Raw genomic sequence first — 18,071 nt, 5'->3', positions numbered from 1 at the left:
GATCCTGAAAAAAAATGGAAAAGGACCATAAAAAAATTACTTTAGCTTGCATCCAAATGAACTTGGTCCCTTTGCTCGCAGATAAGTATTAACAGCAAGCATATTGATACATTGTTTGAAACTAATGCAGCCTAATATTTAAATATGTCTAAGGTCACAAATGTCATATTTCTTATAAAATTATATTTACAATTCCATAATTTGATTTTTCACATTTCTGATAGTATATATATAAAAAAAAAACTATGAAAGAAATATAAAAGATATATGAGGTTAAGTTCTAAAAAGATGCTTTCCAGTTTCAGTATCGAGAGGTTAACCAGTCAAATAACTAAGTCAATATGCTAACATTGAAAGTTCATACATATATACTGTGTATATATACACATTACATACCGTGACAGTGTTAAGCAGCACCTGTTGTGTTGGTTGGAATGAAGACTACATTTTTGTTTTACAAGTTCAGTTCAGAAACAGTTTCAGTTGCATTTAGTATTAAGTTCATAGTTGTGTGTTTTCAAATACACACAATATCATCAGTTCATTTAAAGTCTTATCTTGTTTCACTTGTTCATCAAAGTATAATTGTTTGTATTTTTAATCTTACCAAAGTGTTACGTTGTATTCAATGTTTTTACTTCTGGTTTACATGCAGATATTTCTTATATAAACAAATAGTATTTTACTTGAATCTTAAAGTCTTTGAAATGTAATTCTTATTCTGGAGATGTGATCGTTGTTGAAAAACAAAGTTGGAAGGCAGTTGGTCTTCTTCATAATACGGCGTTGCAGTTGGATGTATCTTGGGAGGAAGTCGGCATTACGACCCTGAATGGAGCCCCATTCAAGCGTCGGTTCCGTGGTTACTTCATTGTGATATGAATCCGAATCCAAGATAAAGAGAACAAGTTCATCCTTCTTTCACTTTAAATATAGCGCCCAAAGAGGAGTTTACTTTGGTGATCCAATCTCTTCTGAGTAAAACAGGAAGCTAATTCCTTACCGAAATTAGTCCTTTTATTGGCTTAAAGAATTTGAATGACGCTTCACTTTTACACAAGCAATGTATGTCATCAACACTAGCAGCGCCCTGCCTCCATTAAAACAGTAACCCTTATAGAACAAAATTTCATTTTGATATAACTTTAGTTATATTGATCATAGAAGGATATACATTTCAGTTTCATTCTCCTAATTACCGTACAAGCATGTTAAACACATTGTACAATAATTAAAGGAAAATAATTTAAGAATTATTTTCACTTTAAACTTCATTAAAATACAATAACTTTTCAATTTTATTGGGAAAACATATTTAAACAACTCTTAACCCTTTGCGGTCCTATGTCGGACCTGGTCCGACATTGCAATTTTCCCTTTCCGGTCCGATCTGTCCGACATCATCAAAAAGACGCAAAAAACAGGTCTCTGTTCGTTTATTTTTTTCCGGAAAAAGCCGAGAAAACCATTCGATGGCCGAGTGAGATTGGTAGGAGCTGAGAGAAGACAGAGCCCCAGCATCACACAGATAACACAGACATAAACAAACAAGATAGCTACTTCTGCATCCAGCGCTCAAAGAATATCACAGACATTTGCAGAGCTTTTTTTAGATGTTATAGTAATAAAATAATGATTTGGATCACATTATTGAGGAGTTTGGTGATAAAACGAGTGATCAGGAGATGATTTATCGGTATGCACTACTATCAAGAGGTATGTGAAAAATATATCGAACAAGAGGTGGGGTGGGGCTGGAGATGCAGTACTGAATGTCCTGTTGATATGCAGTGCCTTTTAAACCTGTTTTACTGTGAAAAAAATACTTTTAAACAGCGCTTCTAAAATAAACTGCGCGTGTGAAAATAAATTGGATTTGACGCACCTGAGACACACTGAATAAATGGACCGCTAAGGGTTAAACTTGCGTCCGTAAGATTAATTATTAAATTGATTCTAAAACCAATTTAATCAGTTAGATTGTTACTGGTAATTGGTCAAACTACATTTGAGTCATAATTTGAATCATTTCATGGGAGAGAGTCATGGCGTATCCTGCAGGTGTCGCACTTAACCCTTTATAGAAAATTGTATATTGTCTTCCCAACAGACGTAATTAATGAAAAGATAAGAATCAGCTTTGTTTGTTTAGACAAGACTGGCAGGTCAGCACAGCAGGTAATCTAAACCATTCCCCAATTTACATCTTTATGACCCGGTTACCAATATGTAGTCCTTTTGAAGTAGATCAATCAAGAATGTTTTGGGGGAAGGAAGGAAGGGGAAAGACAAACTTAATTAACATCACAGCATCTCATTCTCATAGTTCGATTTGAGTTTTGACAAGTAGGAGGTGTTCTGTGTTCGGTGCAAATCACAGAAACCTTTAACACCGGACAAGACATTATGGCCATTCTCAAATTTGTAAATCAAATACAGTTGTCTCTGGCTCAGAGAACACCCCTCGGGAAGCAAGCGAAGTGTTCTCTTAGACGAAGTGTTCTTTAAGACAGAGTTGACCACCAGATACAATATGAATCAATCAATAAATAAATATGTATTACTTGTCATGCCGCACATGTGTTAACATATGAAATGAACAGAATAAGAAAAAAATAGGCAAGTGTATGTTAATAAACTATAATAATAAAGTAACAGACAAACTAATGTTAATAAACAAACTGTCAAACTAAATTAATACATGCACCCCTACACACGTTAAAAAATGCATCAGCAGCTCTAGATTAATTATGAATAACTGTACAGGAGCAATATTAAAGACATGCACGAAATTATTTAACAGAATGGTGCAGCAACTCACCAGAATGGAAAACACCAAATTGCTCTGCGACTTGTGTTTGATTTAAGGTTTTTTTCCAAGAGCTCGAACAATTTCCAAACATTGGAAACCGCAGCGGTTTCGGCGTTTGTTTAAATGCCATTTTGTAGCGATGAAGTGCACTCGTGGAAATCAGAATGCAAAATGAGGCAATGATATGATGGCGGTTCTGGAAAGATTTAAATAAACCAATCTGTGCCTCAAGACACTCTCGTGATGAGAAGTCACATTTGAAAAGATTGAATAAACCATTTGAATTTAAGTTTGATGATGATCAGTTTATAAAACAGTACTGTATCAGTTTGTGAACGAATCGCTATCGGTGCCAAGAAGGTGTTCTTTTAAGTGAACTTTCTGTTGATTTGGCCAATGCCTTTACAATGGGAAAAATCTGTTTCACCACAAGGGTGTTCTCTTAGGTGAAGTGTTCACTTAGGAGGTGTTCCTATACGCGGAGACTACTGTATTTTGGATGCTAAAGTTAGATGGAGAAATAACAGTGGCATATCTTGTGTCCCTGCAGTTATCAAGAGAAGGACCAGTACACACCCATCAAAGGGTCCAAATAATCACATAAATGTGTTTATCTTGGATACCTTTGATTGCACCCACATGCAGTCCGAAAGGTCTATAGGAGTCTAACAAAAGGGGAAAAGATGGTGAAAATTCAAGACAACAATCATGTTCACTATGTAAAGTGTAACTGACTTTTTTTTTTTTAATTGGGACCCTAAAAACTGAAGTGGAGTTGTGTGGTGTTAATTAATTAAAATATAATACAACCTAAAAACTTGTTAATTACACAAAACAAATCTTTCCCTTGTTTTTGCACTTTAACACAACCATTGAGTACCAATCAGTAATAATCTGCCAGTGTGTTGTTAATATAAAACCTGTCATGATCAATCCAACTAAAACCACTCATTTTATCTGCTATTTTCCTTACCTTTTGTCCTTTTGATATAAAATACTTTTGAATTCATATCCTGATTTTCACTTTGTCACTTCCATAGAAACACATTAATTTCCCAATGTGGGCAACATCTCGCTTTATAAACCATCACTGATGTTATCGATTGATACTCAGTTCTCTACATCAGGGCAAATGAAGGAAAGGCAGCTTTTCTTGGTGTGAAATAAACACAGTTTTAACAGAATTTAAAAACACGTCCTTACTCATTATAACTATTATTTGAAATTCTAGAAGGCAAATTCTGTGGTTAATATTTTACAGTTTGCTGTTTTGCCACTCCTGTACAGAAAATTACACCATCATTATTACCAGAATTGAACTTGTAATTCCTTGAAGACAAAGCCAACTTTTTGTCAGAATCTGATATTTGTTTGCATTGTAATATTTGGCTGCATTTACATAATAAGAAAACAAACCATTTATTTTCTGAATGCCTTCTTTTGTCATTGACTTCTCATACACGAGTGGTGCTGCTTATTCATCGCGCTCCTCATTAACATGTGGTTGCAGTTCCTGTTGTGCTGTTCTAAATTTAGAAGCTGCTGACCAGCGAGATGGAAGAGGCAACTTTAATATCAAACAACATAAACCAGTTAAAATGTACTCCTTCAGTGCCTTCTAATAGTGTTTTTTTTTCACAATTTCTAGCCTTTGTGGAATTGTGGGACTGCAGACTATAATCTGTGTGTGATGTCATACAATCATAGAAAATGATGCACAAAGAAACAGGACCAGCTGCATGCTATGCAATTTAAGCGATTTATGCAATTATCCAGTATGCAAAGTCGAATGTGTGTGTGTGTGTATGTGTTATATATATATATATATATATATATATATATATATATATATATATATATATATATATATATACTGTGTGTATATATATATATATATATATATATATATATATATACTGTGTGTGTATATATATATATATATATATATATATATATATATATATATGTATGTGTGTGTGTGTGTGTATATATATATATATATATGTGTGTGTATATAATATATATATGTATGTGTATATATATATATATATATATATATATATATATATATATATATATATATATGTAAATAGTGTATTTGCTCCCTGTCTGATTCTCTGCATTTTTGCACATTTTTCACATTGTATTTGGTCAGATTTTTTTGTGGGTTGTAGTAGTGTATAGAGGGAGTCTGAGAGAAAAAATGACACCAAAGTTTGGTGCTTCTTTCATTTGTTTGGTGTGCAAGGTAATCAAATATGCAATGTTCAGGTGTGAAAAAGTTATTGCCCCCCCTAGTTAACTCAACCCAGTAAGGGATAATTAGGGTCAGCTGTTTGAGTACTTTGGTTAAAAACCAGGCCTGATTTGGGCCAGCCCTGCTCAATATAAATCTGACTAACTTTGGCCCTTACCATCAGAGTGAAGATGTCAGCACACAGGTTCTAGAGGCACATCATGCCACGAACAAAAGAAATTCCTGAAGACCTCCGGAAAAAAAGTTGTTGATGCCTATCAGTCTGGAAAGGGTTACAAAGCCATTTCTAAGACTCTGGGTCTCCACCGAACCCCAGTCAGAGCCATATTGTCCAAATGGAGAAAGTTTTTAGCCGACATGGGCCCCGTTATGACTGGCGAAAACCAAACACTGCATTCCACAGTAAGAACCTGATACCAATGGTCAAGCATGGTGTCATGGTTTGGGGATGCTTTGCTGCATCAGGACCTGGATGCCTTGCCATCATTGAAGGAACCATGAATTCTGCTCTGTATCAGAGAATTCTACAGGAGAATGTCAGGCCATCTGTCCATGAGCTGAAGCTGAAGCGCAGCTGGGTCATGCAGCAAGACAATGATCCGAAACACACGAGCAAGTCTACATCAGAATGGTTGAAGAACAAGAAATTTAAAGTTTTGGAACTTTAAATTTCTACAGGAAGCGTTTGGTTGCAGTTATTGCTGCTAAAGGTGGCGTAACCAGTTATTGAGTCTAAGGGGGCGATTACTTTTTCACACAGGGGCATTGGGTGTTGCATAACTTTAATAAATAAATGAAATATTTATCAAATTCTTGTGTTATTTGTTCACTCAGGGTCCCTTTAACTAATATTATGTTTTGGTTGAAGATCTGATAACATTCAGTATCAAAAATATGCAAAAATGCAGAAAATCAGACGGGGCAAATACTTTTTAACAGCACTGTATACATTTACAGAATCACTGGAGTAAAATATTATTTCGAGCTGTTTTTCTGTTGTTATTAGTCTGTGCTGGTTACGTCCCACCGCGGCCTTGTGTGCCGTGGGAAGCCTGCAGCTCGAACAGCCATTCCTTCCCGGGATCCTAGTACATTAGACTGACTCACTCCAGTTGGAGTATATAAAAAATTATTTTTCTGTAAATTTTATCGTGTATTTATTACATGTAAATAAATATAAGAATATTTTGTGGACTGTGTGGTTTTGCTTTCGTTTCCACTGGTGTGTATATATATTTTTCTGTTTTTCATTTTTACAGAAGGAAGTATTGAAAAGAGCAGCTATTGTAGGCATTCCTACTAGCAGTTTGATGCTGTTTTAGTCCTGCTTCTGCAGTACTATTACAAAGGCTTTTTGAAGCAGTCGTTTTTTTACTATTTTCGTATGCAAATTTATAATTAGCCAGTGGCTGACTCACAGGTGGGCATCCATGTTGATTCACCACATACAGTAACTGTGACTCGACGTCCCCTATCCTTAGGGACCGAGGTTACTGTTTCGGTGCAGGCTGCTGCTGGTTTGGTGTTCGCACTGACTATGCAGTTCAGCCAGCACCTAGAATCGGCACCGAGTACACGTGTATGTACCGAGCATCAGTACCGAGTGACGTATCGGCACCAAGTGTCGGTACCGAATGCCTAGTGCACCAAGTGCAGTGTGCAGGTACTAATATACAGTACCAAAAAAAAGTATTCTCGAGAACAGAGTAGCACGTCATTCTAGGGAACGATCCCTCACGCCTGCACAGCGCTCAGCATCGCCGCGCTCCAGTGAAGCTGGCCGTTCCTCTCGTGGTCCTGTCCAGAGAGAGGGTAGTAGTCAAGCTAGGAAGAGCCCTATATCTAGCTCTACCTCTCGTCCCTCGCTGTCTTCCTACAGTTCCCCCTCACCTTCCCCCCTCCAAAGCAGAGGTGGAAGAAAACCCACCGATTGCGTTCGGCAGGCAGGGGGCCAATCGACAAGATCTGGGAAGCGGTTTAGAGCCAGCAAGCAATACTTGCGGAACTGCTGAGAGAGCGCTCAGCTCCACCGTCACTGCCAGTAGTGTTACAGACCACTCCCTCTGCAATCTTGCTGATAGTGATTGATAAAATAGATGACATGCTCTCCATCGCTGCCTCAGAGGAGGTGGATGATCAGCTGGTCCTCCCATCAGAGTCTGACATGCCAGTGGCACAGCTCTCGCTTTCGGCCAAGCTTCTTTGGGCGGCCCCGTCTAGAGACATCCTGCTACCATTTTTCACGGGGGCAGGCGTGCTTTTAAGCGCCCTGTGCCTAGACAATAGACCCCCTCAGCAAGAATGGGGGGTTCTACTCCAGGTATTTTCTCATGCCAAAACGGGATGGCGGCCTCAGAGCGATCCTCGATCTCAGGCAGGTGAACCTGTATCTGAGTCGGAGACGGTTCAATATGCTGAATTTGCAACGGCTGTTGCAATCCATCAGGCTAGGCGACTGGTTCTCCACAGTGGACCTGAAGGATTTCCACATCCCAATAAAACCACAGGAAATACCTGAGATTCGCCAACAGTGTACCAGTTCTGTGTCCTACCGTTCGGTCTCTCTCTAGCCCCACCCAATGCATGGAGGCTATACAAGCCCCATTGAGACTCAGAGGCATCAGAGTCCTCAATTATCTGGACGATTGGCTCATCTGTGCCAAGTCTCCAGCAAGGGCACACAAACACACAGAGCTCGTCCCCAACCATCTACATCAGTTGGGCCTGAAGGTAAACCATGCAAAGAGCCAGGATTCAGGATACATGTTGGCAACTCTGTCGGACGATAGAGTGCTGAGAGTAACTGGCTGCTTAGAGCTGTTTCAGCTCGGCAGGGCAGTACCAGTAGTCGTTTTCCAGAGGCTTCTGGGCTTGATGGCAGCAGCATCAAATACCCTCCCACTGGGTCTTTTTCATTTGCGCCCCTTGCAGGTTTGGTTCAACCGCACGGCTTGTCAACCGGTTTTGAACCGCAACCTCCTGTTGACAGTGTCCCGACGCTGTCTACAGGCACTCTCTTGGTGGAAACAGCCGCCCAACCACGCCTAGGTGTAGTGCTGGGCAACGTCACCAGGAGAGAGGTCATCACCACAAACGTGTGCAACACGGGTTGGTGCGGAGTGTGGGAGGGCCGAGGCATACAAAGGGTGTGGCAGACCCCGTGGGAGGGTCGCCACATCAATATTTTAGAACTGTAGGCAGTGTATCTGTCCTTTGCAGGAATTTTTGAAGCAGGTTTTGGGGAGACACATGCTCGTCCGTATGGACAACACGACTGTGGTGTCCTACATAAACCACCAGGGTGGTTTGCAGTCACCCAGTCTCCACTGTGTGGCCCACAAACTTCGGCTGAGGGCATAAGCGAACCTTCTCTCACTCTGGGCAGTTCACCTGCCGGGGATGATCAACTGGGCTGCGGACCTCCTCTTGAGGGGGATCCCCAGCGGCGCAGAGTGGAGACTCCATCCTGAGGTTGTGAGCCTCATTTGGGAGAGATTCGAGAAGGCAGAAGTAGACCTATTTGCCTCTCAAGAGTCGACACACTGCCCCTTGTGGTTCTCCATAAAGGGAGAAGGGGGACCTCTGGGGATAGACGCACTGGCACACCTGTGGCCAACACATCTACTGTACGCATTTCCACCACTTGCGCTACTCCTGCAGTGCCTTTTAAACCTGTTTTACTGTGAATAAAATTACTTTTGAACAGCACGTGTAAAATAAACAGCTTGTGTGAAAATAAATTAGACCTGACGTGCCTGACAGGCGTTGAATAAATGGACCGCAAAGGGTTAAGGCACTATCAAAACCTCAATTTGAGCCCATGCATTCAGCTGAGCTCAAATTTCTGTCTTTCAAGGCAGCTTTCTTGCTCGGGTGTCTTAAAGGGAAACACCCATTTTGTAATGGTTAATATTGCTATTTCAGGGAACCAGGGTTATGATCATAACCTAACGTTGTATAGTCATGACTCTCCAGAAAACCGCACATACTGTATCTCTTCAAACGACAGCAATTTGAAGTTATTTGTCAGCATTCGGCCAGCTGTCTTAATCCTATTGAAGCCGTTCTACTAAACTAAACTCTTAAGTGTGTGCATATTTGTTTTGCCATGTTGACCGCCGCACTACTACTAACTTACTTTAAAAATGCACATTAAAATAAACGTCTGGGACTTTTCAATCAGACGTGGCTTGAACATGATTCGTTGTGTGAGAGGAAGTTTCCACCCAAATATTGCATCACAGTGACTACTTTGCTTTGATTGGCTAAAGCCTGCAGCATTTAAAAAAATTAATAAATAAATAAAAAATAGCCTATTTGACCTAAACTTAAACACCTGCCTTCGGGGCACACAGTTGACGTTTTACAATTTTTTTTTTTTAAATAAATGTACTTAAACTTGGCCTTCATATAGGCGCAGAGTTGGGTGGGCATTTCACGCCTGAAAGTAATGGAGATAACACATATCAACGATTCTGACCATTGTGCCAGACTTATGGGACACCCTGTAGTTAAGAAATTAGGGATTTGTACCTAAAAAATGCAAACAGACATTCCTTTCAGAACATGCGTTTGTTCCAGCTATGTCCTTATATTGTTTACTGACCCAATTAATTCTCCATCCATGTCCCAAATCAGTTTTATTATTTCGTTTTACCTGGAAAATCTGGTGTATAATTGCCCTCCAGGATCGGAATTGCCCATCCCTGTTGTAGAATGTTACTGATTTTAACAGAAAATTGCAATCTTTGCAGTACTGTGTCTTTCCACTGTGTGATGCTGTAAATCATGATTTTAGTTTAGATTAGGAAGCTTTGGCTGTTGAAAGTGCATGACTAAAGATATTGAGCAAAAATCAAAGAGAATACCTCAGTTTACTACTTGCTAAACTTTGATCTGAAGAAAAGTAAACTGAAGTATTAATTTTACTATTTATTAGTCACAGGACACAGTAAACAAAGAAAAAAATATATAAGTCTCTGAAATCTGGTACTGGAAGCCATAGTCAACCAGCATGCTAAGTTTGCACCCTTTTTTTGTTAACCTGAGAACCAAAAAACTGAAGTTATTTATTCAACGCTTTGAATAAATAATATTTTGTTTTCTTGTTCGAGAAAACCCTTAGCATGGTGGCAAACTCTTTGAGAATATGGCACATCTTCAAAAAGGGGTTTTGGTGGCATAATGGGAGGCTCTGGGTATAAACCAGTGTCCAGTATACTGTTAGGAAGCATGGGCAATTCAGTACAGTACCTGCCTTCAAATGGCATGTTGTCTAAGAATCAATAGCTAAACTTTACACTTTTAAGAAAGCAGACTTTAGACCGATATTAGTCCAATCTAGAAAATGTAAAGAAATGTATACCACTTTAAATAGCAGTCAGCAAGCACTGTGTAATTGTGTAGTTGTTACTGCACCGTGGCTCCTTGTCTAAACAGTTTAGCATTACTACTCTTGTTTTCTAATGTGCCGTGGGTGGTTTAATTGGTGTATGTAGGCTATCCTGAATCAACTAAGTTTCGCTTCTGCCTTGTTTTTTTCTTATTTCCATTCACACATATCTGTGTGATCAACATGTGAATGTCACAAGACACCTTCTGATGCCTGTGCCAAATGGTCTACTCAGACAAAACACAAACTGTATTGAAAAGTGACTTTTAAACAGGGAATCATATTGGTTGTAATTTTAAATACAATTGCATACTTGCATACCAAAAGAAACCAGCCCATCTGTTAAATGTATAAAATAACATTTTAAGTCTTTCAGCAGTGCAAAATAACTCCACTGCAGATTGTTAGTGTAGTCTGGCATTCAACACCTAATTTAGAACAGGTACAAACTTTGTTAAAAAAAAAAAAAAAGTGGTATTAACATTTTTCGTTGAGACTGAAATTAAATATGAACAGGCAGGGTGTTACTGCTGCTCCACAATACATACAGTAACACTTTTCAGTGTAGTTAAAGTAGCTACAGTGCTTTATTATTACAGCAAGGTAACAACTGGTATCACAATATTTATCATCCTCGTACTCCTTAAGTATGACCTATTATAAAAGCCCTATAGTTTAATGTATGATGCAGTAATTTAAGTAGTCAGGCCTCCAGATATACAAATTGTGTACAGGCTTTAGGTTTTTTAATTCTGATACTTTTTGTTAAAATGTGTATGTATTTGTTAGTGCTGGTACTGCATTTCTGTCTTTTATTTATTTATTTTTTTTGTCTGAGTGGCAGGCCTAGAACTCTCCAGATTATTATTATTATTATTATTATTATTATTATTATTATTATTATTATTATTATTATTATTATTAATTTCTTAGCAGACGCCTTTAACCAGGGCGACTTACAATTGTTACAAGATATCACATTATTTTTACATACAATTACCCATTTATACAGTTGGGTTTTTACTGGAGCAAGCTTGGTAAAGTATCTTGGATACACCAGCGGTGTCCCCCACCTGGGATTGAACCCACGACCCTCCGGTCAAGAGTCCAGAGCCCTAACCACTACTCCACACTGCTGTTGCAAAAGTTTGCTCCCTAACAGGTCTGAGTTCTGGTGTCTGAAGTCAACTTTACAATAACATGTATTTAATGTAGTTGTTCTCATGTTGCCTTTTTGTTTTATTTATACTAATACATCTCTCTCCTCTTCTGCATATCTCAAGGATTCTGATGGCGTCCCTCGAAAGGAAGCCATGTCTTCTCCGGCACATGTCTGCACCCGCCCTGCTAGAGTGGTGTCATCCACCTCCGAGGAGGAGGAGGCACTTACAGAGAAGTTCCTGAAAATTAACTGTAAATACATCACAGATGGCAAGGTATCCCATTGATTTCACCAATATATTAGAAAGGCTAATCATTGAAGTGAAGGATTTCAACACAATACAGCCATTTTATTAATATTTAAAAGAAAGATACTAGAAGAAGCTTAAAAGAACGTCAAATCAAAGTACAGGCACAGATACAGATTTTTTGAGGTCTGTGTAAGTTTGATCAAAATGCTAGACAGGTTTATCACAGCATATGCTGATTGTGTACCGAGTTAGTATAATGTAGGATAACAATTCCAGTCAATCCCACTATTGTAAAATATTGAATACTCAAACTGATAAAATCTCACACGATTGAACATTGGGCCATTTAAAGAAAAAGGGTTGTGTTGGATGAATAATGTATTTTTTTTATTATTATTTATTTATTTTATTTTTTTAAGGTCAGTGCTTTGTGGGACCTGAGCTTTTCAGATTGTCTCAAAATGATGAGCTAGCCTTCATAATAGACATGTATCTATATATTTTTGATGTTTTGGGTAACTTTTGGTTGTGGTTTGATTTAAGGGGGCAGTCAGTGGTGTGCTTCTGGTGACTCCCAACAACATCATGTTTGATCCACATAAGACTGATCCCCTGGTCCAGGAACATGGCTGTGAGGAGTATGGCATCATGTGTCCCATTGAGGAGGTCATGACAGCTACCATGTACAAGGATATAGTTGACAGCAACATCAAAGAATCATTACCTCCGTAAGACTTTTTGATTTTTTTGTTTTATAAATACACTAACCGCCAAAAGGTATTGGGACAAATTGGGTCTTAGGTAGTATGTTTTATTTTCAATTAAGCATTTGTACTTGTTCTCAAATGATCCCCAGCTGGTATGCATATCTCTGGCAAGAGGGATATATGTTCTCATGTCTTGCATTTTTTAGAGAGAACCCCTTAATTGGGATGGAAACTTGGAAAGGACATTCTTTACTACAAGTTATCAAGAATGGGGATATACTGTATGGATGTGTCTGTCAAAATGGATTATTAGATTTTGTTTTTACCTAACTTAAACATATCTGAAATCAAAATGCCCCAAAAATGTGTTTTAATCATGTAAAGTGTAGTTTTTACGCACCAAATTCAGCTACATGTTTTACTAAGCGGCCATCTTGTATTTGAGTTATGCCCTCGGCTGACCTTGAGCCTTCATAATTAAAAAAAAGAAAGATATGTATACAAAAATACCAACACTTTACCAATAAATAAATCTTCTAAGGTAGATGGTGGTTTTAAATTGAAAGTCCAGTTCTTTAAGCGCACAAGCAAACATCTCAAAATCACACCTCTCACTGATAGCTTTGCACGGGCACAGCAGTCCTGCCAGTGTACTAAGTCCATACTGCAGATAAATGCGTATGTGTCATTTTTAAAGGCATGGGTTTTGTTTACTATATATCAAAACACAATTATTAAAGTCTTGTTTGAAATGTGATGTATTAGTCTAATAAAATAGTAGTATCCCTTTGCTACAATCATTTTTATAATATATTTTTGAGGTTAAAAAGCCCCTGTGTCATAGAGGCAGCAATGGATGAAGCTCGTTCCGCCCTCCCTACATCACCATTGTAAAATGACGCGTGTGCACATTTTCCACCCCAATAGCTAAAAACCCAAGCATGATAGGCTTTTGGTTTAAATGATGATGCATTATACACACCTTCAATAGCAAATAGTGTAATCCACTATCTCCGAGAAGCCAGGTCAAAGAGTGCGTAATGAATCCCCCACAACCCACATGTACTGGATAAACCCAAACTGCACCCCTGCCATTCCACCTCAACGGCTAACTCGGCATACCAGAATTTCTTCCTCTCATATACCTCATCCACTGAATCCTCCCATGGCACTGTTAGCTCTACCAGAAGAACAAGGCGCACTGAGACTGACCACAGGAGAATATCAGGTCGAAGGGTAGTTGTCGCAATCTCAGTTGGGAAAATAAGGCGCTGGTCAACATCTGCCTGCATTATCCAATCTCCAGCAGCCTCCAAATGTCCCAAGCGAATCTTACTTCTAATAACCTTTCCATTTGGTTGCTCTCCTGGACGTTGGACTGTTATTCTCTATGTGTAGCAATTGCTGATATTGGCAGCAAGCTGTTGTAATATGTACTGTAATGGGGTTCAGTGTTTTTCCATCATGCTGAAGTCCTTACCCTAAAAGCCTTATAAACTTAACAGCAACGGTTTTGAGCATGCCAATAGTATGTTTAAGGAAAATTATAACACACAGTAACCACTTGTGTATCTTTCTTCTTTTTTTTTTTTTTTTACAGAGATTTAGAATATTTAGTTTCTGGAAGAGACCCATGTCAGGTAAAAAGAATACCACGGAGCAAGACTGATGAAATGGAGTTAAAGCTTCGAGATACAGCGAATGACAGTACCAGTACTGCACCAAGAAGCACAGAGGAGTCTTTGTCTGAAGATGTCTTTACAGAGTCAGAACTCTCACCTATTCGAGAGGAGCTTGTTTCTTCTGACGAACTCCGGCAAGACAAATCATCCGGGGCCTCTTCAGAATCCGTACAAACCATAAACCAGACTGGTGCAGAATGCTGCCTCGCATATGAGGCAGGAGATTCTACAAAATCAACAGCTGAAGAAGTATCTGCAAATGACAGTGGCTTTCTAAGTTACACAACAGAAGGGGAAAGATCAGAACTGGAATTGAAACGGGAGGAAACCCTTTCCCAGAGCCAAACTATAGACCGATCTCCAGCAGGATCAAAAAGGCACAGTGTGGGGCGTGAAACAAGTACATCGACTAGCAAAGAGCAAGATTCCGCCTGTGAGGATGATGCAGCAAAGGAATGCAAAGTGTCAGACTCTCAGTGTTCTAAGAACAAAGAGGAGGCAGAAAAGGGCAAGTTTATCAGGGAGCGAACCCAGGATTCTGAGACTGAGGTGGAGGAGCTCAGAAAACTCTGGAAGAGTCACACTATGCAACAAACTAAGGAGCAAAGGGATAATGTACAGCAGAGTCACATAGAAGTCAAGCATAAGCCAGGGGAAGCTGTAGAAGGACAAGGTTCAGGAGAAGGTATCCCCCTGCTTTTATTATATATAATAATATAATAACAGCATAATGTTGTTTTGAAAGTTTTCAATTTCATAAAAACAAGTCTTAAAAAAATACCTTCATGATTTACATTTTTGTAAACAGGGCCCTGACATACAGTGGAGCAGTGTGAAATGCCAGATCATTTTCATGAATACATAACAAGCTTACTTTAAGTTACTGTTTCAGAATCTAGAAATAATACAGTTAACACATTCATTTTTTGAGACCCACATATCTTATAAACTGTTTAAGCTAGGCTTTTTCAAGATATTAAACAGCTGCAAATTTAAATTAATTAATCAATTAATTACTGGCATATGCAAAATAAAAACATGCATTTTTGGAGACCTTTTGGAATCCCAAACATTTCCCTCTGGCCCATTTTTACTTAAGCATTAATGTTAGATAATTGGCCACGGCAACAGTTAGGAAACCTGACCTACAGGTAATGACCGCTGCAGAGGATATTCATGCTTTTATAACCAAATGTGTATGAAGACATTTCTAAAATGTGTTTTTAGATTATATTTTGGCCTGGGTCTTAGTGTGCTTGAAATTTATGTTGTCGTTTTATCAGGTAAGTATCAAGATTTGTAAAGTCCTTTTTTTAGATTTTAAATCAACTCATACTTCAGTCTTGAGACCACCAGGATCATTTTGGATTTCTCATGTGGCATAGCATTATATTTGGGTGTTCTGTTAGGTGTTCCAAATTGCAGCTACAAAACAAGTCTTTATAAACTAAAGGGACATTAGCAGAAAAACAGTACCTCTGAGTCTCTTTTGAGCTTTTAATGTCCATAATTGTTCAAAGTTCCACATTTGTTAGCAGAGCTTCTGTGGGGCCATAGTTTAGAAGTATTCAAGATATCTACTTGAGATTATTGTATGCATACTTTACCAAATACATTGTAATCTGGAGGAATTACAATATGGTCAAGCTTCAGTTGGAAGTTTACTTGACATGTAATGGTCTTCTCTGTTCTGCAGCAATGGTGGTTATTGAAATGAGTGGTGTATTGTGTTGTACGAATAGAAAACAAGCAGGAGGGAGTATGATAAGGATACATTGCAATGTTAACAAATTACATTATCTTTCTCCTGGTGAATGCTCCCCTGTAACAGCTGAGAAATGTATTCATCATGTGATTTTCAGTTTTAACCATGATTTGAATAAAAAATATCAAAACAATTATTTTTTTAAAAACATGTTGCAATGATACAAACTTCACGAGATACAACAAAGATCAAATACAATGTAATGTAAACAATACAACGGCTTCTGTAACTCTTTAACCCACTTAAAAGTGAAAAGCCAGAAAATCACGATGTTTTAAAACAAAATATTTCTGTATTTTAAAGTAGGCTTTTAGCTTTGTAGAAGTCAGTTTATAAAAAAAGATGGGAAAGTGTCTGATGTAGACCAGCTTATTTTCCATTTTACAGTTTAGCGTGACAGAGTCAAGTGAAGGAAAATCAAGCAGTCTTTGATCAAACAGTAATATTGTGGCTGTTCAGGGATTTGTAGCAAGGGTCTCTCTTTGTTACTTTTTTTTTTTTTAACACACATTCAGTTTTGGATTCAGGCCGTTAAAAATAATAACCCAAAAACTGTAAAGAATAGCAGACTTGTTGCCTCACAAGCTGTCTTTTGTGATAAATGTCAGTCACCTATGGCCCTGATAAATATTTGCTGGGTCATTCCACACCAATTGGACTACATATCATGAACCACGTATCGCTGCACCACGCAAAATCAAAGAAAACACCTGTCAAAATATCTGCTGTCATGGAAGATATTGACGAAATCAAGGTGTCTTGACATATCTTCCAGTTTTATATTAATTTGCACTATGAACCAGTTTGCTATTTTAAACAAGACACTGTTTTGGTATTTTATTTGTAGTACATACCAGTCATTTTCTGTAACTTCGGTCAGATCCAGTTGTCCAGATTCAGTTTTATTTTCCTCCTTTTAGTTGGTATCAGCTGTTGTTTTGTGAAACTAACTCTTCATTAATTTAAGTGTGGGTATTTTTTTATTTTTCAACAGTATTTACATTGCTATATGCAATGTCTTAACCATCCGACTCTTTCTTTAGTGTCGCTCTTCTCCTTTACTACCACGCACCCACTCTCTTTACAGGTACAAAAATGTAACATTGACATGCTAGAAAAAAAGAAATAATTGGGCTGTTAAATGTTTAAATGACTGACTTTCTGAAAAAAAATAAATACAATTTGACTTTATTAATTAAGTAATTAATTTAATCTTCATCCCAACAAAGCACCTTAAACACTTTCGCTGTTTGGCATACGTTAGAGCCAATGGGAGTGAATTACCTAGCAACAATGTTTCGTAGAATATGGAGGAAGGCAGGCACCTCACAGATATACAACTATGCAATGTTTTTTTTATAGTTATTTAAAATCAGAAAAATGAACTGAAACACTTCTAAGCAAGGCTTTTATAGTTATTTAAAGTCTTTTATTTAAATATATTGCTTTTTACTGAAACAAAAAAATGAAAATGTTTTACTTGAATATTTTTTTTAGTTCATAGGGATTATTTTCTGTTGTGGAAGGTTATACCTCAAAATGTTAATACATCTTTAGAAACTATATAGATTGCTCCTTTCTTTCTAACAATGCACCAAGAAGTGACAATATCCATCACAACCCATGCCCGCTTGTGCCTTATTGCTTAAATGCATTTGCATATTTAGCATGAGCTTGATGCTCCCATTCCTGGCAAATTATTATTAAAAAAAAAAAAAGTGGCTGACCTAGAAATACCTTTCTTTATTGCTATAGGGACCAGTCTCCTTAAGAAATGGATACAAATACAATTTTACCAAACTGTATGCAATACTCTAGAGACAGCACATAGTTTAGCTGATAATAATTTACATAGAAACCACATCTGTTCCATCAATCATTTACTGTCTAGATGCATGTAAACCAACACAATTCCATTTGCGTGTACATAGTTTACCATTATTAAGTATAGTGTACTGTAACTGATAGTGTGCAATATGTACAGCAGGAATGTTGTACTTTTGTAGGTCGCTGAATTCAAAGTTGAAAGATCAAAGGTTGTTTT

The 18,071-nt window shown here is 38.0% G+C and overlaps 1 protein-coding gene across 3 annotated transcripts in view; it reads left to right on the top strand.

The window, feature by feature from the left end:
* LOC117399394 (oxidation resistance protein 1) overlaps nucleotides 1–18,071 on the top strand; it is a 204,447-nt gene that overhangs the window by 161,034 nt on the left and 25,342 nt on the right. For all 3 annotated transcript variants that reach the window (XM_033998511.3, XM_033998509.3, XM_033998510.3), the window contains 3 exons: nucleotides 11,745–11,897; nucleotides 12,417–12,601; nucleotides 14,181–14,947. In XM_033998511.3, the coding sequence (XP_033854402.1) occupies nucleotides 11,745–11,897; nucleotides 12,417–12,601; nucleotides 14,181–14,947 (1,105 nt within the window). The remainder of the gene's footprint in view (nucleotides 1–11,744; nucleotides 11,898–12,416; nucleotides 12,602–14,180; nucleotides 14,948–18,071) is intronic.

This window comes from Acipenser ruthenus, chromosome 4 (genome assembly GCF_902713425.1).
Source record: "Acipenser ruthenus chromosome 4, fAciRut3.2 maternal haplotype, whole genome shotgun sequence".
NCBI lineage: Eukaryota > Metazoa > Chordata > Actinopteri > Acipenseriformes > Acipenseridae > Acipenser > Acipenser ruthenus.
The sequence above is the reverse complement of the archived record's forward strand: the minus strand, read 5'-3'. Positions and strand labels throughout refer to the sequence as shown.